The 25,962-nt window shown below is 35.9% G+C and overlaps 1 protein-coding gene across 21 annotated transcripts in view; it reads right to left on the reverse strand.

Moving 5' to 3' along the window:
* Positions 1 to 1,748: 1,748 nt before the first annotated feature.
* IQCM (IQ motif containing M) overlaps positions 1,749 to 25,962 on the reverse strand; it is a 465,249-nt gene continuing 441,035 nt past the window's right edge. For 10 of the 21 annotated variants that reach the window (XM_055111884.1, XM_055111893.1, XM_055111889.1 and 7 more), the window contains 2 exons: positions 4,235 to 4,336; positions 1,990 to 2,351 (listed from right to left, as the gene is read on the reverse strand). In XM_055111884.1, coding sequence (XP_054967859.1) covers positions 2,329 to 2,351; positions 4,235 to 4,336 — 125 coding nt within the window. In that variant the 3' untranslated portion in view covers positions 1,990 to 2,328. Of the gene's footprint in view, positions 2,352 to 2,886; positions 4,337 to 25,962 lie in introns of those variants that run through there. The other 11 variants (XM_055111896.1, XM_055111898.1, XM_055111900.1 and 8 more) reach the window with 5 other exon arrangements.

A 25,962-nucleotide genomic window follows, 5' to 3' on the forward strand; every position in this document is an offset into this window, starting at 1 on the left:
TAGCAAATCTATTTAGAATTTTGTTTCTTTAAGGTTTCTCTTTTTCCCTCCCCTGACTTGTTTCCAAGTCATAAAAGAGAGGGAAGAGAGAGAATTTTGAATTGTTCAACCTATTAGAATAAAGTTAAGAATTACTTCTGAGGTGTAAGACAGTCATACCTTATCACAGTTTTATTGGCCTTTCTTTTCTTGATTATTTACATAGAAAAATCTGGAGACAATATCATTTTGTGTCCCTCTCCACTGTTCTGGAAGTATTGGTTTCTGATAGCCTATTTCCTAAACTGAAAATTGTTGTTGTTGTTGTTGTTATTTTCATAAGAAAAATTATTCTTGTCAGCATATTACTGAAAATTATTTACTTTACATAATTTGTACTTGAGTAACAAAAAACAAAAATAAACAAAAATAAAACCCAGAGTTCTTCATTCCGGAAGGAAAAGTATCTATCAATACTTTTTTAAAAAATATATGTTTTCTTTACATTGATGCTAGCTGTTTTCAGGATTCCTGATGAATTGTGCAAGGGAATTATTATCAAAATCTTGAAGAAACTAGGAAGAAACTAGAAGAAACTAGGAAAGGCTGGATTGTTTGGATATTTTTATAATAAAAATTTTAAACCAGATTTATGACAATCTAAGTGAAGCTATTTGAAATATTTCTTGTTTCCTAAAATAATGAGGAATTAAACTCATTTTCTTTGGCAGAAATTGGCACACTCTCTTCTTTGATACAAAGCTAGACCACATTTCCTAGACTTCTATAATTTAGAGGGAACCAGCTAACAAGTTCTCCCCACTAGAATGTGAGTAGAAGTGATAAGTTCCAAGTTCAGATTGAAGTGGTTAAGAAAGTCAGCTTTCTCCACAATCTCTCTTTTTTGTCTATTGCCTGAGTGCAAAGGCTGCAGTGCTGGCCCTGAAGAATGGAACGGAGGCCAGACGCGGTGGCTCACGCCTGTATCCCAGCACTTTGGGAAGCCAAGGGAGGCGGATCACCTGAGGTCGGGAGTTTGAGACCAGCCCGACCAACATGGAGAAACCCCATCTCTATTAAAAATACAAAATTAACCGGGTGTGGTGGTGCATGCCTGTAATCCCAGCTACTCGGGAGGCTGAGGCAGGAGAATCGCTTGAACATGGGAGGTGGAGGTTGCAGTGAGCCGAGATCACACCATTGAACTCCAGCCTGGGCAATAAGAGTGAAACTCCGTTTGAAAACAAAAAAATGGAACAGAGTCCCTGCCTATTCACACTGGAATGTAAAGTGAGCAATGGGATTATTAGGACTGCTGTTTAACACTTTTAACCTACCCTGACTGATGTACATCTGTGAACACACTGTGCTTTGGGAGAAAGTAGTCAATATAAAAATGTGATCTACATACTCAAGCTGCTTCATATTTGTGCAAAAGTATACTGCCAACTCAAAAGCATTTTACAAATATATTATTATTAATTAAACAATAAAAATATTAATAGTTACACAGAATTCCATGTTTCAACTGTGTTTGTGCTTGGGATGGAAGTTGGGGAAAGGAATGAATAGGAAAGAAAAATCCTCTTAAATTTGAATATTGTGAGAAGTCCATGTTATAGGACCAGAGAAGTTGGGCTTTCAACTATTCTAATAGTTGAATTGATTTAAAAAATTATAGATACATAAGAAGATGTAATACACAAGTCACAACAATTTAAAAGATGTAACAAACCTGAATCTTGACCTTGCATTGTTTCTGTTTTTTTCCTTAATGCACTTTTATTTAATTTGGCTTAGCTATTTTAAAGATCATATTACTCTAGTCAGAAGCAGTGTTTTAGAATTCAGCTGGGTCACAGGAACTTTCTCACCACTCCATTCTAATTTGCAGTTTTGCTATAATAAAAGCCCTAAATATATTGCTACTGTCTAGATGTTTTATCTGAAACAAGTGTCCTTTGTAGTCTCAGAGGACTCTTCTATTTTATTTCCAGTAAATCAAAGTCTGTGAAGAGCTTCAGTTTTTATTAAGACATACCCTTCACAGTTCAGTGATTGCCAACTGTGGCAAGCCATTGACAGTTCATTTACATATAAGTGATGACTTCCATCAGGTAGTTGGCTCAAAAACACAATGGACATTTAGAGCATATCCAATATTTCTTGTTCTTTGATGAGCACCAAGTGCCAATTTTTATATAGAAACTGACTACTGAAAAGTGAAGGCTTCTTTTCCATGACCTTACACTGTCTTCTACAGCTCTAGAGTGAAATATTGTCACTGAACTTAATGTAGGATCACACCTCTAAAAGACATTCAGTAGCCTTACTTCAACTTGCTAAAAATCAAGGAGTCAAATGTAGAAAACCTGAAACAAGAACAATCACATTTTATTAAATGAAAAGTGAACTTCCACATCCTGTCCCAAACTATCATAATCAGAACAACTTTTATATTTGTATAAAGTAATTGTGATATTATTAATTTTCACTTATAAATATGTTTACTACTTGGAATAGTGATTACACAACACTCATTAAGAAATCTTATATTTAAGTTTGTAAGTGCCTTTCATTATAACTCCATGATTTTGCTCCTAATGTTTTTGGAATAGCAGTGGTTGAAATGTAGGCCAATTTTTATCCTAATTATGTTTTAAAAAAGGAGCAGGCTGATGGCTTGTAATCATGCTTATATTCAACTTGCATAATTTTTCCCTTTTTTAAAAAGTTGCACATTTTCTATTTGTTCAGTATGTAAACAAAAAATACTTTTATCTTTAAAATAAAATTCAATTATCAGTAAGGAGAATATGCATAATTAAATTTCACAGGTAAGCCAAATTCCACATTTTAGCTTTAGCTAGTAATCACTTCCTTGCCCTGCTCAAAGGTTTTTTTGTTACAATTTTCTGGTTAGCGCTTCATCATGATTTTTAGTCCACCTTGAGTTTGGTTTTGGTGAGGCCTGACTTAACATGATTCTTGTAATTGGCTTTTCTAAAGATTTAATAACTTCCATAGATATTCTTATAGTAAACTCAATTGCATAAAAATAACCTGAGAGGTTTTTGTTTATTTTAAAATCAAAGAGACTATTACAGAAGTAATGGATGCAAAGTAAAAGTTGTGAAACAATGGGACACTTGTCATGTAGTTCCCAGCTCTTTTCATATCTAGCCTCTATGCTATGTATAGACTCTATTCCTTCAATTATGGTTCCTCACTTGTTTCTCTAATTCCATTCAAAATAGAGGGATGGATAGATGGATGGATAAAATTAAATTAAAGATTCTTAAGAAAACTTTGCTTCAAATTCTTTCAGCATTGGGGCTGGGTGCGGTGGCTCACATCTGTAATCCCAGCACTTTGGGAGGCTGAGGAGGGCGGATCATTTGAGGTCAGGAGTTCGAAACCAGCCTGGCCAACATGGTGAGCCCCTGTCTCTACTAAAAATACAAAAATTAGCTGGGTGTGGTGGCATGCACCTGTAGTCCTGACTACCTGGGAGACTGAGGCAGGAGAATTGCTTGAACCCTGGAGGCGGAGGCTGCAGTGAGCTGAGATTGCACCACTGCACTCTAGCCTGGGTGACAGAGCCAGACTGCATCTCAAAAAAAAAAAAAATTATTTCAGTGCTAAGGCAAATCAACTCAGGAATACTCGGAATACTGTATATTGCTTCTCACCTTTTTACTTCAGAGTGAGCAATGAGTAGGGAAAAATAATACCACGACTCTACCAAAAATTAACACAGTTTAAAACAACCATTTCCAAAAACTTTACGTAATAAAGAACATTGTGGAAAACAAAGAAATTGTTTGACATATATGATTTCAATGAAACATCACACTGTTACCTTTTTAAAGAACAAAAAAGGTGAATCCAACAGTATTGTATACCAGATTCATGAGTTTTAGAAATAAGAATTTTAAAGTTTCTTTATGGTTTTTGTTGGTAATGGAACAACATAAATTATAGTCTAATGAAAGGAGTACTTGACACTATGCAGGTTCACTTCATTGTGATAAAAGAGATGTTTTTTATGAAGGAGATCAAATGAATGGTGTTCATCCAAAAAATACTAGAAATTATAGATAAACTTGTCAAAGTTCTTTCTATATTCAAAGATTTTTATCCTTTCTTCCTACTCATACAGAATTGATCCACCTCCAATGTTAACTTGTCTCTTTGGGTAGAGAAGTTTAACTATTACAGGTAATAATATGTTGGAAACATCATTCAACTTTACATGACTTATAATGTTGTCTCATTTTCCTTTCTCTTATGGATCTGGCCACCAACTTTCCAACAACCCGGATGTTAGCTCGTTTGAGTGCTGGATGTCCATTTACTATAATACAAAACATACAGTTACATTAATATATTTTCAATTAATATGATAGTAATGTATCATGGTTTTGAAATTCTATAAGTTACAGGAAACTAATTATGGTTGTGTTAGAACATGCAAAAGACTGGACTTGGGCTCATTTCCTTCGGGTGTAGTGTGTTACCTTATATATCATGCCAAGAGACTCAAAGTTACTGTTAGACCAAAGCATTGAGGGAAGGGATGGGTGAAACTGGGTTCCACTAATATACAGAATATAGTCAGCCCTCTGTATCTGTGGGTTCCCCGGTAATGGATTCAAGGAACTGCAGATAAAAACTATTCAGAAAAAGAAATTTCACAAAGTTCTAAAAGGTAAAACTTGAATTTGCTACACAAGTACTATGTTGAATCCACATGAATGAAGAGGTGTGTAGCTACTGTATTAGGTATTATGTGTAAACTAGAGATGATTTAAAGTATATGGGAAGATGGGTATACATTATATGCAAATACTACCCCATTTTATATAAAGGACTTAAGCATCTGTGGATTCTCATATTCGAGGGAGATTCTGGAACCAATTTCCTACCAGCACTGAGGGAAAATCGTATTTGAAATAAATTAGATGCAACACGTTTGCTTTGAAGACAAACAGTATTGACTTTTCTTACATTAAAGTGTAATCAGTTCTGATAATGATATTTAAATTAACATAAACCACTATTCATATAGATTGGTTGTATGGATCCATCTTTATGTATAAAATGACTTTGCAATTAATAAATAAAAAGTATAGATTTACTGTGGCCACCATTATACAAAGAAATAATTTATAGATAGCGTAGTATATCTTTGCTGTTTAGGTCCTATAGTTGTTATTAAACAAAAACATAACCAGCTGCCAAAAACCAGTTAAAATTATAAGAAGAATAATCAACATGGCTAAAAGGAAATTAATGACTTGAGGTGTTATAAGAAACAAGGCATTATAAGAAACAAGGTTAATGTATCTCCATATTGTTATTTGACAAAGAGCAAGGCCTTATAACAACAAGATTAAATTGGGCCACATTAAAAAAGGACCTGAATAGGCATCTTTCCAAAAAAGATATAAAAATGGACAACAGGTATATGAAAATGCACTCAACATCATTAATCATCAGGGAATGCAAATCAAAACCACAATGAGATATCACCTCAGATCCCTTAGGATGGCTATTATCAAAAAGTCTAGATAACAAATGTTAGCAAGAGTGCGGATAAAAGGAAACACTTATACACTATTGGTGGGAATTTAGTTTGGTGTAACCATTCTAGAAAACAGTATGGAGTTTCCTAAAGTAATTAAAAATAGAACTACCCTAAGATCCAGCAATCCCTCTTCTGGGCATATACCCAAAGGAAATGAAATCACCACCTTGTAAAGATTATCTACACGTCCACGTTCACTGCAGCATTATTCACAGTAGCCAAGATATGGAAACAACCTCAATATATTTCACTGGACAAATAGATTAAAGAACTGTAGCATATATATACAATGGAATATTATTCAGCCTTAAGAAGAAGGAAATCCTGCCATTTGCCACAACATGAGTGAACTTGAAAGACATTAAGTGAAATAAGCCAGATACAGAAAGAAAAAATATTACATGATTTCACTTACATGTGGACTCTGAAAAAAAGAGTCAAATATACAGACATAGAGAATCAAATTTGTTACTAGAGGTGGAGGATGGAGAGGAAATGGGGGAAAGTAGCTCAGGGATCACAAAGTAGCAGATGTTTAAGATGAACAGGTCTAGAGATCTAATGCGCAACCTGAGGACCACAGGCAATACAATTGTACCGTATTTGGGATTCCCACTAAAGATTTCAGTTGCTCTTGTCGCAGAAACAAAATAAAAGGGAATGATGTGAGATGATGGCTATGTTGCTTCACTATAGTAACTATTTTACTATTTATATGTATCCCATTACATCATGTTGCTTACTTTAAATATACACAATAAAACTTATTTTTTAAAACTGACAAATTAGGCCACAGTAATTGCAAAACAATTATTAGTTTTCATTCCTAGTGAGATCACAGGGAAAGGCAACTACAGATTAGTGTCCTAATCCTAATTTACGACAGTTATACTAGAAAAGCATGAGATATGCATTCTAGTTCTTGAAATGAAATATCAGGATTAAGTGCTTTCCTATTATGAATTTCGTTGATAATACCAAGCATATATTTCATCAAGCAAGAGATACTTATAATATAATATTACTCAAAGGAGTTAAAATAGAAAGAAAAGTGAAAATAAGGGCCCGAGTTCATGTTCTTATACATTTCTGAGTGAATCCAGGTTTGGTACTCAATCTTAGTTTCCCTACTTTTGAAATTGGGGATAATATTTATCTTTTCCAGTTATTGAAAGGACCCAAAACTATATGTCAAAAGATATATTTGTAATAATATTTCATGAATATTAACTCTTCAGTTGTAATGAATGTACCACACTAATGCAAGGTGTTAATAATAGGAGAATCTATTAATAGGGCTGGGGTGCAGGTGTGAGAGTACATGGGAACACTCTACTTTCCATTCAATATTTCTGTAAACTAATATTTCTGTAAAAGTAGAATAATGATAATACTGAAAGCTTATTAATTTAAAAACAGACATGACTCTGATACTTCATAAGTATTTAAAAAATAGTTGCCGGATTATTATCTACCCTATGATATCATAAAATAAGCTTTTTAAAGAAATTTCACTGGCAATTATAAAATTATTATTTCATAAACATTTAAAGAATAATTTCACTTAGGAAGAATACAAATATAAGTACACATAATATATCTTTAATCTTTCAAAGTAAATATTCTTTTTAAAATTTTTTATTATTATACTTTAAGTTTTAGGGTACATGTACACAACGTGCAGGTTTGTTACATATGTATATATGTGCCATGTTGGTGTACTGCACCCATTAACTCATCATTTAGCATTAGGTATATCTCCTAATGTTATCCCTTCCCCCTCCCCCCACCCCACAACAGGCCCCAGTGTGTGATGTTCCCCTTCCTGTGTCCATGTGTTCTCATTGTTCAATCCCCACCTATGACTGAGAACATGCGGTGTTTGGTTTTTTGTCCTTGCGATAGTTTGCTGAGAATGATGGTTTCCAGCTTCATCCATTTCCCTACAAAGGACGTGAACTCATCATTTTTTATAGCTGCATAGTATTCCATGGTGTATATGTGCCATATTTTCTTAATCTAGTCTATCATTGTTGCACATTTGGGTTGGTTCCAAGTCTTTGCTATTGTGAATAGTGCTGCAATAAACATATGTGTGCATGTGTCTTTATAGCAGCATGATTTATAATCCTTTGGGTATATACCCAGTAATGGGATGGCTGGGTCAAACGGTATTTCTAGTTCTAGATCCCTGAGGAATCGCCACACTGACTTCCACAATGGTTGAACTAGTTTACAGTCCCACCAACAGTGTAAAAGTGTTCTTATTTCTCCACATCCTCTCCAGCACCTGTTGTTTCCTGACTTTTTAATGATTGCCATTCTAACTGGTGTGAGATGGTATCTCACTGTGGTTTTGATTTGCATTTCTCTGATGGCCAGTGATGATGAGCATTTTTTCATGTGTTTTTTGGCTGCATAAATGTCTTCTTTTGAGAAGTGTCTGTTCATATCCTTTGCCCACTTTTTGATGGGGTTGTTTGTTTTTTTCTTGTAAATTTGTTTGAGTTCATCATAGATTCTGGATATTAGCCGTTTGTCAGATGAGTAGGTTGCAAAAATTTTCTCCCATTCTGTAGGTTGCCTGTTCACTCTGATGGTGGTTTCTTTTGCTGTACAGAAGCTCTTTACTTTAATTAGATCCCATTTATCAATTTTGGCTTTTGTTGCCTTTGCTTTTGGTGTTTTAGACATGAAGTCCCTGCCCATGCCTATGTCCTGAATGGTATTGCCTAGGTTTTCTTCTAGGGTTTTTATGGTTTTAGGTCTATGTAAGTCTTTAATCCATCTTGAATTAATTTTTGTATAAGGTGTAAGGAAGGGATCCAGTTTCAGCTTTCTACATATGGCTAGCCAGTTTTCCCAGCACCATTTATTAAATAGGGAATCCTTTCCCCATTGCTTGTTTTTCTCAGGTTTGTCAAAGATCAGATAGTTGTAGATATGCGGCATTATTTCTGAGGGCTCTGTTCTGTTCCATTCGTCTATATCTCTGTTTTGGTAAGAGTACCATGCTGTTTTGCTTACTGTAGCCTTGTAGTATAGTTTGAAGTCAGGTAGCGTGATGCCTCCAGCTTTGTTCTTTTGGCTTAGGATTGACTTGGTGATGCGGGCTCTTTTTTGGTTCCATATGAACTTTAAAGTAGTTTTTTCCAATTCTGTGAAGAAAGTCATTGGTAGCTTGATGGGGATGGCATTGAATCTATAAATTACCTTAAGCAGTATGGCCATTTTCATCATATTGATTCTTCCTACCCATGAGCATGGAATGTTCTTCCATTTGTTTGTATCCTCTTTTATTTCATTGAGCAGTGGTTTATAGTTAATCCTTGAAGAGGTCCTTCACATCCCTTGTAAGCTGGATTCCTAGGTATTTTATTCTCTTTGAAGCAATTGTGAATGGGAGTTCACTCATGATTTGGCTCTCTGTTTGTCTGTTATTGGTGTATAAGAATGCTTGTGATTTTTGCACATTGATTTTGTATCCTGAGACTTCGCTGAAGTTGCTTATCAGCTTAAGGAGATTTTGGGCTGAGACGATGGGGTTTTCTAGATATACAATCATGTCATCTGCAAACAGGGACAATTTGACTTCCTCTTTTCCTAATTTAATGCCCTTTATTTCCTTCTCCTGCCTGACTGCTCTGGCCAGAACTTCCAACACTATGTTGAATATGAGTGGTGAGAGAGGGCATCCCTGTCTTGTGCCAGTTTTCAAAGGAATGCTTCCAGTTTTTGTCCATTCAGTATGATATTGGCTGTGGGTTTGTCATTGATAGCTCTTATTATTTTGAGATATGTCCCATCAATACCTAATTTATTGAGAGCTTTTAGCATGAAGGGTTGTTAAATTTTGTCAAAGGCCTTTTCTGCATCTATTGAGATCATCATGCGGTTTTTGTCTTTGGTTCTGTTTATATGATGGATTACATTTATTGATTTTCATATGTTGATCCAGCCTTGCATCTCAGAGATGAAGCCCACTTGGTCATGGTGGATAAGCTTTTTGATGCGTTGCTGGATACGTTGTGCCAGTATTTTATCGAGGATTTTTGCACCAATGTTCATCAAGGATATTGGTCTAGAATTCTCTTTTATTGTTGTGTCTCTGCCAGGCTTTGGTATCAGGATGATGTTGGCCTCATCAAATGAGTTAGGGAGGATTCCCTCTTTTTCTGTTGATTGGAATAGTTTCAGAAGGAATGGTACCAGCTCGTCCTTGTACCTCTGGTAGAATTCGGCTGTGAATATATCTGGTCCTGGAATTTTTTTGGTTGGTAAGCTATTAATTATTGCCTCAATTTCAGAGCCTGTTATTGGTCTATTCAGAGATTCAACTTCTTCCTGGTTTAGTTTTGAGAGAGTGTATGTGTCAAGGAATTTATCCATTTCTTCTAGATTTTCTAGTTTATTTGCGTAGAGATGTTTATAGTATTCTCTGATGGTAGTTTGTATTTCTGTGGGATCGGTGGTGATATCCCCTTTGTCATTTTTTATTGCATCTATTTGATTCTTCTCTCTTTTCTTCTTCATTAATCTTCCTAGCGGTCTATCAATTTTGTTGATCTTTTCAAAAAACCAGCTCCTGGATTCATTGATTTTTCAAAGGGTTTTTTGTGTCTCTATTTCCTTCAGTTCTACTCTGATCTTAGTTATTTCTTGCCCTCTGCTAGCTTTTGAATGTGTTTGCTCTTGCTTCTCTAGTTCTTTTAATTGTGATGTTAGGGTGTCAATTTTAGATCTTTCCTGCTTTCTCTTGTGGGCATTTAGCGCTATAAATTTCCCTCTGCACACTGCTTTGAATGTGTCCCATAGATTCTGGTATGTTGTGTCTTTGTTCTTGTTGGTTTCAAAGAACATCTTTATTTCTGCCTTCATTTCGTTATGTACCCAGTAGTCATTCAGGAGCAGGTTGTTCAGTTTCCATGTAGTTGAGCGGTTTTGAGTGATTTTCTTAATCTTCATTTTTGTCATATGGCAGAATAGACTCAGAGAACAGTGCTTTTGATAAAAACAAGTCAAATCCTGGATAATATATTAAATATATTTTAACTTCATTACTAAGCTGGCAAATAGGGAAGAAAAATGCAAAAGCCAAAAACAAAGTGAAATCAGTAAGCTTAGTAAATATTTGAAATGCCAAGCCAGTTTTTTTGGTCGTAGGCTGGGGACAGAGAATAAAGCATAGGATCCACCCAAAAGAGGGAGTGTATCATGAGAGCACAGTGGACAGTATATCATGATATACTCTCATGAGTATATCATGAGACCACAGTGGAGCGCTGTGCTATCAGAGTGAGTGGAAATGAGAAAGAGAGAGAGACACGGGTTGAGGGGTAGGGAGGGTGCAGGAAAGGAGGGAGAGAGGGAAAAGTAAAAAGAAAGAAAAAATGAAAAAACCTAAAGAAGGGGACATCAAGGAAATTTCCCTGTTTCCATAAGCTGGGTAGAGAGATCATAAATAACCCCAAAGCTGGCCCTTGATTTGGTGTTCCAGTTCATGTCACTTGTGTGATCCAAAAATATCTCAAATAACTTTAATGCTCATTGGTCCCCAAGAACAAATAAAAAACCTCTCTAGAGGAAAGTAACTTCAACAAAGGCCTTTAAAATATGTCATAAAAGCATATTTTATTAACCCATAGTGTGTTACAATGTATTTTTCAATGCAAAAGCAGTACCTATAATACCGGTATTTTAAAGTTATACAGATAGAAATACATGTAAAATATTAAATATCAAAATATTAATGATGAGTTTAGTTATAATTTAGCCTTATATTTTTGCTTATCTACATTTTCAATGGAAAATATTATTTATGTAAAAATAGCAGTATTAGAGATTTAAGCTTCTAGATTGGAAAGCATGGTAGAAAGTAATTTTTATTGTAGATAATTAGGAAATAATCAGAAACAACATTTTTGTTTCTATTTCAACAGTTTAAAGAAGTGGTTTTAAATTGTGGAAATGTTCAAATAATAGATAATATGCTGAATACACGATTTACAGGCTGGATTTTCAGAAATGGGATATTATTTTTTTCTCAAACGTTCAAAGTATTATTGTGTCCTATATTTTCTTTTAAATTATCTACAAATTTTTATATTCACAAGTCCATGTTATTATTTTTCATGCAAATTCCACAACTTACTCAAGGTTATATATCTTTCAACACTATTGGCTGCTTCCTGTGAACACTTTAAAATTAATCTTTGTAGAGCAACTTGGAAAGAAAACAAACACAGATAGTTTTGCAAAATAAAATAAGCATTTAGGTCATTGAGTATCTACTGAGTCCTGTTTGTTTAGATTCATGCTAAGTGCTATGGGGTGATGTAAAGGGCACTAGCTGAGAGCTTTCTGGGTCTCCATTTCCTAATCAAGAAATAAACAAGAGAGAAAAACACTACAATTATTATATTACTCATAGTCATCTAGTTAAAAAAAAATAAAGTGAAAGCACTACCTAACACAATATCAGGATCTGCACATCAGATGATTATCATAATCAACATAAAGCAAAATACAGTTCTAGATGGCAATTAATGTATATAAGTATAGTCAGCCTTCTGTACCTCAATTCAACTAACTGTGGATCTAACATATTTGGGAAAATGCAATAAAAATAACACTATAACAATAAAAAGCAAAAATTTAAAAATGCAGTGCAATACATATTTATATGGTATTTACATTGTATTAGGTATTATAAGTAATCTAGAGAACAATTTAAAGTATCCAAGAGGATAGGTGTATGTCATATGCAAATACTACATCATTTTTTATAAGAAACATGAGCATCTGTGGGTTTTGGCATGCTCAGGAGGTCCTGGAGTCAATTCTCTGTGTATACCAAGGCACTTATAATATGGTTTGGCTGTCTCCCCACCAAAATCTCAACTTGAATTGTAGTTCCCAGAATTCCCAAGTGTTGTGGGAGTGACCCAGGGGGAGGTAACTGAATCATGGGGGCTGATCTTTCCCATGCTATTCTCATGATATTGAATAAGTATCATGAGATCTGACAGGTTTATCAGGGGTTTCTGTTTTGCTTCTTCCTCATTTTCTCTTGCTGCCACCATGTAAGAAGTGCCATTCACCTCCTGCCATGATTCTGAGGCCTGTAAATCCAATTAAACCTCTTTTTCTTCCTAGTCTTGGATATGTCTTTATTAGCAGGGTGAAAACAGACTAACACAATAAATTGGTACCAGCAGAGTGGGGCATTGTTGAAAAGATACCCGAAAATGTCGAAGCAACTTTGGAACTGTGTAACACGCAGAAGTTGGAACAGTTTGGAGGGCTCAGAAGAAGACAGGAAAATGTGGGAAACTTTGGAACTTCCTAGAAACTTGTTGAATGGCTTTACCCAAAATGTTGATAGTGATATGGACAATCATATCCAGGCTGAGGTGGTCTCAGATGGAGATGAGGAAGTTGTTGGGAACTGGAGTAAAGGTGACTCTTGTTACGTTTTAGCAAAGAGACTGGTGGCATTTTGCCCCTGCCCTAGAGATCTGCAGAACTTTGAATTTGAGAAAGATGATTTAGGGTATCCGGTGGAAGAAATTTCTAAGCTGCAAAGCATTCAAGAAGTGACTTGGGTACTGTTAAGGGTATTCAGTTTTTTATAAGGGAAGCAGAGCATAAAAATTTGGAAAATTTGCAGCCTGAGTATGCAATAGAAAAGAAAACCCCATTTTCTGGGGGAGAAATTCAAGCTGGCTGCAGAAATTTGCATGAGTAGCAAGGACCCTAATGTTAATCCCCAAGACCATTGGGAAAATATCTCCAGGCCATGTCAAAGACCTTCATGGCAGCCCCTCCCATCACAGGCCTGGAGGCCCAGAAGGAAAAAGTGGTTTTGTGGGCAGGGCCCAGGGTCCCTGTGCTGTGTGCAGCCTAGGAACTTAATGTCCCAGCCATTCCAGCTGTGGCTGAAAGGGGCCAACATACAGCTCAGGCTGTGGCTTCAGAGGTTGCAAGCCCCAAGCTGTGGCAACTTCCACATGGTGTTGAGCCTGTGGGTGCACATAAGTCAAGAATTGAGGTGTGGGTACCTCCTCCTAGATTTCAGAAGATGTATGGAAATGCCTGGAAGCCCAGATAAAAGTTTGCTGCAGGGGTGGGGCCCTCACGGAGAACCTCTGCAAGGGCAGTGCAGAAGGGAAATGTGGGGTTAGAGCCCCCACACAGAGTCCCTACTGGGGCACAGGAGAGCTGTGAGAAGAGGGCCACCTTACTCCAAATCCCAGAATGCTAAATCCATCAACAGCTTGCACCGTGTGCCTGGAAAAGCTGCAGACACTCAATACCAGCCTGTGAAACCAGCCAGGAGGGGGGCTGTACCATGTAAAACCACAGGGGTAGAGCTGCCCAAGACCATGGGAACCCACCTCTTGCATCACCATGACCTGGAGGTGAGACCTGGAGTCAAAGGAGATAATTTTGGAGCTTTAAAATTTGACTGCCCCACTGGATTTTGGACTTGCATGGGCCCTGTTACTCCTTTGTTTTGGCCAATTTCTCCCATATGGGATGGTTGTATTTACCCCCATTGTATCTAGGGAGTAACTAGCTTGCTTTTGATTTTACAGGGTCCTAAGCAGAAGGGACTTGCCTTATCTCAGATGAGACTTTGGACTGTGGACTTTTGGGTTAATGCTGAAATGAGTTAAGACTTCAGAGGACTGTTGGGAGGGCATGATTGATTTTTGAAATATGAGGACATGAGATTTGGAGGGGCCAGGGGTGGAATGATATGGTCTGGCTCTGTCCCCACCCAAATATCAACTTGAATTGTATCTCCCAGAATTCCCATATGTTGTGGGAGGGACCCATGGGGAGGTAATTGAATCATAGGGGCCAGTCTTTCTTGTGCTATTCTCGTGATAGTAAATAAGTCACATGAGATCTGATGGTTATACCAGGGGCTTCTGCTTTTGCTTCTTCCTCATTTTCTCTTGCCACCACCATGTAAGAAGTGCCTTTCACCTCCCACCATGATTCTGAGGCCTCCTCAGCCATGTGGAACTGTAAGTCCAATTAAATCTCTTTTTCTTTCCAGTCTAGGGTATGTCTTTATCAGCAGGCTAAAAACAGACTAATACAACTAATGTTGTTATATTTAGATAGCAAAGGTCCAAGCTTGAACATACGTTTTGTGTACTTCAGAATTTCTCAAAGGGATACATCCAGAACACTGGCAGAAATCTTCTAGGGACCTCTGACCAACAAAACTTCTTGGGGAAAAACTTTTAATAAGAGGAGAATGAGCTGAGTATTTCAGTCTTGTTCCAATAAGATAATGGCAGTTGGTAGAGTTGGATGATTTTATGTACTCTGGAATGCCTCTTGCTATTTTGTTTTGACTTTCCACTCTCTTCTTCCTCACCTTTTCATACCATAAGTAGGAAGACTTTGGCCTATGTTTTGTGAGAGGAAGTCCCCAGTGAGAAAATGAAAGTAACTGAAAATCTATCCTCTTAAACAATGTCCTGGGTTGCTGAGAGCACAGAGCATCAGTGCTCTGGGATCAGGGTAACTAGTGTAGAAATGTCAGGAGAGGGCCTTCTGCCTTCTGCAGGTTGACTTGACTCCTTGTGGAATCACCACAGCATGACCTGGACAGGTGTTAGTGGCAACAGCAGCAGCAAGACACCTTCATCAGGCTTCCTGATCTTCAGAGTGACAGCATCAGACATCACTGCAATGGGGGGCAGACTGAAGTAGGGTGGGTCCAGGAATATGGAATTCCATGTTGCAGTCTAGAATGATGTATTTATAAGTGCATGCAAGATATCCTAGGAGAATTTGTAGAATTTATTGCAATTATTGGGATTGTCTTCATAGACAGCAGAGATTGTGACTATTTTTGTGATTATATATGTATCTACATATATATATGTATGTGGTTATGTAGTTCAGATATTGTTTTGAAATACTAAACATTTGCTTTCCAACCCTCACTGCTCCTAGCTCCTGAGTCTATCATCCAGGCAGGAATAATGGTTTCCTAAAGGGTGACTGGAAACAAATCACCTCATTTCTTAAGTTTACCAATTTTGAAACATGGAAAAAATTATAAGTTGCTAAAACATATTGTATTTCTGAGTTTTTAAATAATCAGGTCCTGTTTTAATAATCTGCAAACATGGAAGACATATAGCTATTTAATAAACATAGCTACTTAAATTGAAGTGAATAAATTTCTGGCATTCCATATATTCACTGCCCTCAAGCAGAAAAACCCAAGAACAATGAAGACAAGTGCATTTCAAGAAGGTTTTAAAACATAAAGCATAAACAACACTTTCAAAAGTAATGCTTCTACTGGAATAGTATGACTTTGTTCAGAATCAATAGCATTCTTAGGATCCAAAATATCAGATAGAACCTAAAGAATTTAACACATAGAGACATATGGTAAAGAAGATTATGTAATGCCATAAGAACCCTTTCCAATTTTAAGGAGATAAAAACTGAACTGGAAGACTGGAGAAGGAACAAAATAGAAGAGATTTATGAGATCCTGAGCTCTTGTAAAATGACCAGGCACCCTTTCCCATTGTACCTCACACTGGAGGAATAGAAAAAGAGAAATCTCAACGATAAAAGTCACATATTGTTTTGGGGAAAATCAGGAGTGCAGGGGTTTTATTGAAGGGGGCTATAGCAATAGCTCTGGGCACTGTCTAGATGATGTTTCTGCAGCCTTACAGAACATATCACAGCTCAAGGTGGTATAAGGAGAGCTACTGATACTGCTGAGTTTCCCAAGGGGTATGGGAATTCTGAGAAGGCTGGCTGACCGGAAAAGATCTAAGGTCAGGATAAGAAGAGGACAGAGTATATTCATTCAGTTACTGGAATTATAGCAGATATTAAGAATGAATGCCAACTAATGGCTCCTAAGGTCCAGGTGGCATGATTTATGCCACAGAGGAGGCCAGCAAGGAGACAAGATTGCACTGAGGATGTCTGCACCAGATGAAAGGAAATGAGAGAGCAGGCCTATTATAAATGGGTACCCAGTCACAGAGTAAGAAAGAATAGAGAATTAAATTAGATGGCATATATAAATAACAAGAACATCATGAAAAGTCAAAATGTAGCTTATAGAATATTGAAGTAAAAGAAGTCAGTCTTATTACCTACAGAAAAATATTTTCTACATGATATACTTGAGTTTGAAATTCTATACACTGTGCAACCTGGAAATATAAGGTTCATTAAAAGTGATTTCAACTCAATCAAGGGCAAGGGGTGGAAAGGAGCTAACCTAAGTAACTCTGGAAATCAGTGTTTTGATTGGAAACTGGAGGCTAAAGACAAAATGCACATGGATACAGATGGATTATATATATATATATATATATAATTATAGATATGTTTACAAATATAGGTTCATATTCATAAATATATTTCCTAATTCTACCCTCTGAGAGGGCCTGGAAATAGTGACACTTCAGTAGCAATGAGCACATCCAGTTTCTAAATACTATTTTCCAAGTAAAGGAAACATGATTCCTTGGATAAATAGATGATTCCAGGGCTGGGATAGCAGCAATACAAGATGTGCCTGCAGAATTGTGTAGTGACAGCAAGTAAGGAAATGCACAAAAGACAAAAAGATGGGGACATGTCAAAGAGACACAGGAGCCAACCTGAAAAAGCTCCCAATCTCTAAATCTGGAAAAAACTGAGCAACAACAATAACAAAATAATACAGTATTAGATTAGAATTCAAACTATAAAAGAAATATACATAAATATTTACTAGTATAATCAGTAAATAAATGGTGAAGAAAATTTTAGTACAAAAGAATTCTTAATAAGCTTTATAGATACCTCCACATCCAGAAGAAAACTTTAATTCCTGTCCCCTACCCCCATCCTTTGAGTGTGAGCTAGACTTAGTTATGTACTTTCATAAAACAGAACATGTAAAGGGAAGGGGTAGCTTTATAATGAAGAAATCTGACAAACACTACTTTGGACAGGTAATCAAGATTAATATCACCAGTGATAAGTCATATTGATAGCATGTTCCCACTGATATGATGAGGACACTTCACCTCTGTGATATTCTTTCCAAAAATTTGTAATCCCAATCTAAGCTTAAAAAAAAACAGACAAATCCAAATTGAGGGACATTCTACAAAATACCCAATCGGTAATCCTCAAAACTGTCAAGGTCATGAATACAAGGAAATAATGAGAAACTGTCAAAGCCAAGATGAGCCTAATAAGACATGACAAGTAAACACACCGTGGAATTTAGAATTAGATGCTGGAATGGAAAAAGGCCATTAGTGGGAAAACCAGTGAAATCCAAATAAAGTTCAGAGTTTGGTTAATTATAAGGTACAAATGTTAGTTTCTTAGTTTTCACAATTGTACCACAGTTATCTCATAGATGTTAATAGGAGAAGTAGGGGAGGGAATTCTGTATTATCTTTGTAAGTCTTCTATAAATCTAAAATTATTTCAAACGGAAAAGTTCATTTAAAAAGTGGTACCAACTTTTTTACTATATAGGAGGGCTATCACCAGTAACCCAAACATTAAAGCAAAATAACAGAAATACAAAAGAAAATATCATAGCTCTAATAAAAGAGTACCGACAGTATAGTGGCTAGATGCTAGACTTTTTAGACTGGCTTGTGAAAACCTAGGGTACAGTTTTCAACAAATTTTAGAAACATAATGGCAAAATATACTACTTATGGCTTTTAGAAAGAAAGAACCCTATTTCAATCCTCTTTCCCAGCTAAATCGGTCTACTCCTCCATGATCCTACCTCCAAAACTTCCCATATCTCTTTTCATTGAATGCTTTCATCCTGCTTGCTCCATTGCCTGTTTCTTGGCTATCCTTCAATAGGAGGTTCAAGTTCATGTCTGATGAATTCCCAGACATTAGTAACAACTTTGTCTCCTAAATTCTATAATCTTTTTACTCTATGTCAATGTTTACCACTTTTAATACTATATTTTTCATTGTCCTCAAAAAGAGAGTGGAAAGTCCATTAGCTTAGAAAATACATAACAGCATGAAGAACTACACCAAGCCAAATAAACAAACAGAAGAAGCTACAAGAAGATTTAGGGGATGTGTTGATATCTACAACTTACTCTAAAATGCATTAAAAAAAAGATATGGGTTGATGGGTGAGTGGCAGAATGGATGTGTTCCTCAATAAGTTCTTTCAAATTTCCTGTATGTATAAAAATTTTCACAATAAAATGCTGGGGAAAAATACAGGAAGTTCAAAAATATTTGAAATAATTGCATATTTTGTCAATTGCAAAACAGGATTTGAAAAACTAATAATGACAAACAATGAGAAAAACTAATAAAACTAACAATGAGAATAATAACTGCCATTTAATGTATTTAATTCTGTGCAAGGCACTGTGCTGAGTGCTGTACTTATATTATCTCAATTTTTCTGTTTACCAATACCTGATGCTGTCATTATTATTATGAGAAACTAAGACTCCTATTAGTAACATGTTTCACTGAGCTATAGATAAGTCTTGATCCACATATGATTTCAGAAATGTTTACAACTCATTGGAAACCATAGCACTATTTATAGCACTCATTTTTTAAGGACTTCCATGCTACATTATATTGTTGTGTGCTTTATTATATGTATGCCCTGTATACAAACAAAACACCAGTAATTCACTTCAAAACAGAGGTAATTCACTTCCCTATATCATTACACTAAACTCTAGGAGAGTATCTTATAGATAAATGAGTGTTTAGTAAATATTTGATAATGCTTATTCTTGTTTTACAGAAATTATAACATACTATTCACATTTTGACTTATTTACTCAAGAGGAATCTCTTGAAATCTATCCAAGCCAACTCGTGTATCTCTAATTCATTAAGTAGTACATAGTATTCTATTATATGAATGGGCCATAATATTCCTCTACTGATTAACATTTTCTTTGGTGCCAAGTTTTATCAACTAAAAATAATGCTACAATAAGCACACTTATTTATTCAGTATGCTCTTATTTCCAGCAATAAGATTTCCAACATGAAGTGCAGAGTCAAAAGTATATATCATATTAATTTGAATAGATATTGCTAAGTTGCTATCTAAAACTCTATGAAAGTCATATTTCTACCAGCAATGTGGAACAGTGCATCTTTGCTTAGGTCTCAGCCAGCAAAAGAAGTTATTGCTTTATTTTGCTTTGTTTTAATTTTGGCCAATCTAAAAGCTGTTAATCTCACTGTGTTTTTTCACCTATTAGTGATTTTGAGCATCTTTGCATATATTTGATAGCTGCTGCATTTTTGTTTTGCGAATGGTTCCTCAATATCTTTTACCTATTTTGCTATTAGATTGTCCCCTTGTTCTCTATTTTAAGTAGCTCATTGTATCAAACCTCTGCCTTCTAAAGTGCAATTCCCCTTCAAATTATATTTATAGATTTGTTTATATTATTTTTCACATAAAAGTTTTGAAATTTATATAAAACAAGGTCATTTGTCTTCTCTTTTATATTCTTTATTAAGAATACCTTTCCTGTTCCTAAATTGAATATGCAGCTCTCTAGATTGGCTTCCAGAGTTTTTAATTAATTAAATAATTAATTGTTTTGGACTTGTTGAATTTTATCAATTACTTCTTTTAGTATTTAGAAGTAATATTATATAATCATCCTTCTTAGAAGTATTGATGTTATAAACTATGAGAACAGAATTATTAATATGGTATCATTCTGAAATAGAATGTATTTGGCCTTAGTATATCCTTCAATAGATGGCTGGACAACTTAACTTTTCTCCACATACTCAGTACTCATGACTGCTAAGGCAAAGAATACTCAACCATTTCCACCTTGTTAGAAACCTTTGGATCCTTCAGGTTCAATGATAACAAATCCATTTTCAGTTAATTGCTCTGCATCCAGGTTTATATAAAAATTAGCCGGGGCTGTTTCTATTACCTGGATCTCATTCTCTGCCAGTAGCTAAGAGGTGAGGCTTCCAAGAAGCAAGGACACGAGAGATGAAAATACAAGATCAATTTTAGGGCTTTGAATTTGAAATTCTTCATCATATTTCTTTTTTTGAGGCTTTAAGGGGAATGATTGGAAAATACAGGGTAATAAATGTTAAAGACACTAGAGTCAATGTGAAAGGCACAAATATATATATATATGTATGTATATATATATATATATTTTTTTTTGAGATGGAGTCTCGCTCTGTCACCCAGGCTGGAGTGCAATGGCACGATCTCAGCTCACTGTGACATCTACCTCATGAGTTCAAGCGATTCTCCCGCTTCAGCCTCCCGAGTAGCTGGGATTATAGGCACCTGCCATCACGCCTGTCTAATTTTCGTATTTTTGTAGAGATGGGCTTTCACCATGTTGACCAGGCCAGTCTTGAACTCCTGACTTCAGGTAATCCTCCTGTCTTGGCCTCCCAAATTGCTGGGATTATAGGCATGAGCCACCACACCTGGCTGGCACAAATACATTTCTCTGAGCTGACCTAGATCCTAATATTCCAAACAAATATATGAGATTAACATAAGGAAGAGGCCCATCTAAAAAGACATTTTTAAAACCTAAAAAAAAATGTGTACAAATGCATTTTACCCCAAATGTTCTACATAACTTGGTATATTCCTTAACCTTCATTTGTTTTACAGCTTGTCATAAAAGTGGTATAGCATTACTGTGATGATCTACCAGAAAATTCACAAGCAAGTGCTTAATTATTCACTTTATTTTAACTATGTTAGGAAAACAGCAGTGAAGATTTGAATTGCCAAATCGCCTGAGAAGAAATAATCATAAGAAAATTAAACAAGTGTTCTGATATATGTGCACAATGAGAAAGAGCAAAGAAGGTTCAAACCATCTGTGCTTATAATCTTTTGGGTTCTAATTGAAATCCAAATTATCTTAATGGGATTTAGATAGCAACATTTAATAGACAAACTTTGCAAAGCAATATCTCACCAGAAAGTGATAAAAATCTTGCAATAATTTTAAAAATATTTATTTATTCTTATTTAATTTATTAATTTAGGAGACAAGGTCTCACTCAGTCACTCAGGTTGAAGTGCAGTGGTGCAATTACGGCTCACTGCAGCCTCAGTCTCCTGGGTTCGAAAGATCTTCCCACTTTAGCCTCCCAGGTAGCTGGGACTACAGGCTGGGGCCACCACGTCTGGCAATTTCTTTATTTTTGTAGAGAGGGGGTTTCCCTATGTTGCCCAGGCTGGTCTCAAGCTCCTGCCCTGAGGCAATCCTCCTGTGTCAGCCTCCCGAAGTGTTGGGATCATAGGCTTGAGCCGCCACATCCCACCTGTTGTAACATTTTTAGCATAGAGTTTATGAGCATGAACTTTGGAATTCGTTAAGACCAGAGTCCAAATATTGGCACTTCTACTTAACATCTCTGTGATTTTAAGAAAGATGAACTTGCATTTCTTCATCCGTAAAATAAAAATAACAGAACCTACCTTCAAGGATTAGTATAGGAATTTAAAGAGAAAATATACATAAAGCACTTAATTTGAAGTATAATAATTTCTCAATAAACTTTAGCTGTTATTATTCCCCTTTTCCTCTTTTTTGTCCTCCTCCGCCCAGAGGACCAATAATAGCTTATCATCATTTGCATATATATATACACACACACACACATAAACACTCTACACACACTATACACACTCTATACACACACTATACACACACACACACCCTTATATGGGGTTTACTGGGTTTTGTAAAAAGAGTGTGCTGGCTCTGTGAATGCACTTGCAGACAAGCAAACAACCCTCTCTTCCAGTGAACTGACCACCAAGTTGTTTCTTCTAACCTTTCCCTGTAGATAAGTTTCTGTATCTACCACTTATGTGTCTACATTCAGATGTGTACACCACTGAAATATATAATTCTCCTTTCACTCTGATAGGTTTCCAACACACAACCCTACTCCTCCACCTACATACCACATTAAATTCTAGCAAATATGTATTTTTATTTTGTTAATTCTTTATAGATAAATCAGATAGATAAATCTACCTGGTGTATCTAAGATATAACCAGTACACAGCCCAATTTTCCTGCCTTCTCACCCTTCCCTTCTTATATGCGCATGACTCTGGAAATATTGTAAGACTCAGTCAGGGGAATTTCTCGAATTTCCTTCTTTTAGACTTAGAAGTTAGGCAATGACAACTTCTGAGTAAGCATAGTTGTTAAGATGAGTATATAATCCCTTATCAAACAGGGTCTACATCCATGGAAGGGCTGGGAGCAGGATGTGTTTATAGGGTAAATATGCTCAAAGTTGTAAATTACCACTAGATGTCACCCTTTGTAACATGTAAGCAAATGTGGGGCAACTTTCTACTACCAAAGTACTCTGGAGTCAAGGCACTTGCCCCAGGCCTGAGAAACACCTAGCAGTAACATCGACTCTGCCTGTGACCCACTGCCACACTGGAAACAAATAATAAAGATTTCTCTCCAATGTAGTACTGAGGCTGGCTCTGAGTGTCCTCTGATCAGGATAGGAGAACCCACTTATTTTCACCAATAAGGACTTCATTTATTAACTATCCACCTCCTAAGGACTGAGGCACAACTGCCGTGTTTCTGTCTCCAAGAGTATCTATCTTTCCAAGCTCCATCATGCCAGAAGGCTGATGGAATTACCTCTTTTGTTCTCTTAGATTGTGTTGGTATCACTAGCAAGAACTGATATGGACCTCGGATTTTGCGATGAAAACTAAGATTAGTCAATACCTCTTTATCACATAAAGCTCCACAGAAATATGACCTAACTGTCCCTGATTCTCCAAGATTCATTCTACCACTGCTGACAGATCATGAAAGTTAATTTTGAGGCTGAAAATGCAGCATTTTTCTACTTCTCAAAACTGCACTGGAACTGAAGAGATAAAACATTGCTTAATTCATGAAAAACCCCAACTCTACTTTTTCTGGATTCACGTGTAGCATTTCTCTGCTTCTAAGGATGGCCATTCCTAAAGATCTAGTGGCATGTTCTAACCATGACCAAATCCTTTTTCTCCATTTGATACTTCTCATGAATTTCTCAAGCTTTAAAAAAATTGTAATTAATCTGAACCAATAGTTAAAAACAATATCTGATATTTGATTCTTCCAACAACTTTCTGATAAGTACTTTAATTATCCCTATTCACAACTAACGAGGAAACTAAAGCTAACAATTTAAGTAAACTGCTCAAGATTAAGGAGCTACTAAATGCCAAAGCTTGAGCTTTAACCCACAGTAACTGCAGTTGACAATCAAGCCAAGCTTGACTGTTACCTACATTTTCAGATAAATATATTTCAATTATTTGTAAGCTTAGTTGTATTTCTTCAAGTTATCTTTACATTAAATTTACATTTTGTTTTGTAAACTAAAGTTGTACTATTGTTTATGAACTCATAGGCTGTATTACTGATAAGTTTTATGAACAAAAATAAGTGTTTAATGTAAGGTGTTCCATGAATTTTAGAATAAAAGAAACTCTAGGGGATGTGCCTGCTAAACCCGTGGGCATGTAGATATGTGTAAACTTAAATGTAACCTTCCTAAGAAACCTGTAGGGTAGCCCCATATTTGAATGGAGAAAGCCTCATTCAAATATGGGGCTACACGATAGCCTTTCAGAAGGTTTAAGAACAAGTTAAGGTCACATAGACAGTAATTGGCAGGATGAAGGTGTACATGCAGATCGGGTTTTCTGATCATAACATTTATTTAATTTTCATTAAACTGAGCAATGCTTCAAAGTGAGGACTGTTTCTTAAGTTTTCCAGTTATGGCTTTATTTTTTTTTCTTATTAACAAACTAAGTTTAAGAAAATCAATTTGTAATCATACTCTCAATTGCACCTCTTTTCCTTACTTCATTCTATTGTCATAGTTCCTTGGTTTTGAGGGACAAAATGAGTGGTGTTACATCCTAGAATTTTTATCACTTGACATCTACTATACCGGTAGTAAAGATTTTACATATAATATCCACTATACCATATCTGAATAGCACATGAATATTGTGTACCAATCCAGACAGTTTCATGCCTGAGATGGTTTATCACGAAATCTGTGTCTATAAGACAGAATAAACAGAATAGGTAAGTGATGCTTCTCAGAAAAACTGCAAAAATAAAGACCTTGTGTTAAATCTTCTGAAAGAAAATGTTGACTAGACTGATATTGTGAAAGCAAATGAAGTAACTAAATGTAGAAAGTTTTAAAAAATACTCTGGATCTTATTTTGTGTCAGGCACTAGTGAAATCAATTTATATGTTATTTTATTTTTTTAAATCACTACCCTTACATGACACCAACAATTGTAATCTCAAATTTTACACATGAGGAAACTGAGGCATAGAAATTACAAGTAAATTTCTCACAGTCACATGGCTAGTAAACTCCATGACTGGACTTCAAACGTAAGTAGTGTAAGTGGGGTGTCTGAATCCAATAGCAACAATAACAGCAATGAATCAGACACCATATAAGCACTTTACCTGTATTTTCTCATTTAACCTTGACACTAACCCTATGAGATGTTACTATCATAATTCTCATTTTAAGAATGAGAAAACGAAGGTTCACAGAGGTTAAATAACTTGTACAATATATTTAATGGATGGCTGTTCAGGATTTGAATCTAGCTAGTCAACAGACTATAATTTTGTCTATTAAGTGAATATAAATTACCTGCATAAATATTTAATTCAGGTATATGTGTGTATTTTATATAATTTTTTTTCATTATTGACATTATAATCTTAGGCCCAGGAATTAAAATATAAAATGGTTATACAAGCATTTATAAATATTTTCTATTCGTGGATATTGATTCTGTCATGGATTTTGTGGGTTGACTCCTCACTTCTGGCCATCTTTTAGATCTAGAACACCTAGAAATTTTAAAACCTATTTCTCAGAGGCCCATGGAACTCAAATTCTGGATGTTAATTATTTTCCACCAATTAGCTACACTCACTTAAGATTCAGAAGACAGAAATAAGGTGGAAACCTTTTCTCTGCCCTCACCTTTTCTTTTAGTTCTTCTTGCAGGCAAGGTCAAGGAAAGGTGAGTTGTTTCTGCTTTAGTGTTAAAAAGGCTGTTATCTAGAACAGAAGCATTTGCAGTAGCAGCAGCAGTGGCAGCAGCAATGGCATCTTCTTGATTTCACATCCTGATTTTGAGGATCCCCACCTGGGGTATGTTCTTGAATTCAAAACTCCAATCCAATGTTAGACACCAAGGTGGTAGCACCCTTGATAGGTCATCTCTTTAGTGTTCTGAGTCATTTCTGGAAGCCCAAACTAGAAATCACCCCTTCAA

Source organism: Pan paniscus, chromosome 3, assembly GCF_029289425.2.
Source record: "Pan paniscus chromosome 3, NHGRI_mPanPan1-v2.0_pri, whole genome shotgun sequence".
Classification (NCBI taxonomy): domain Eukaryota; kingdom Metazoa; phylum Chordata; class Mammalia; order Primates; family Hominidae; genus Pan; species Pan paniscus.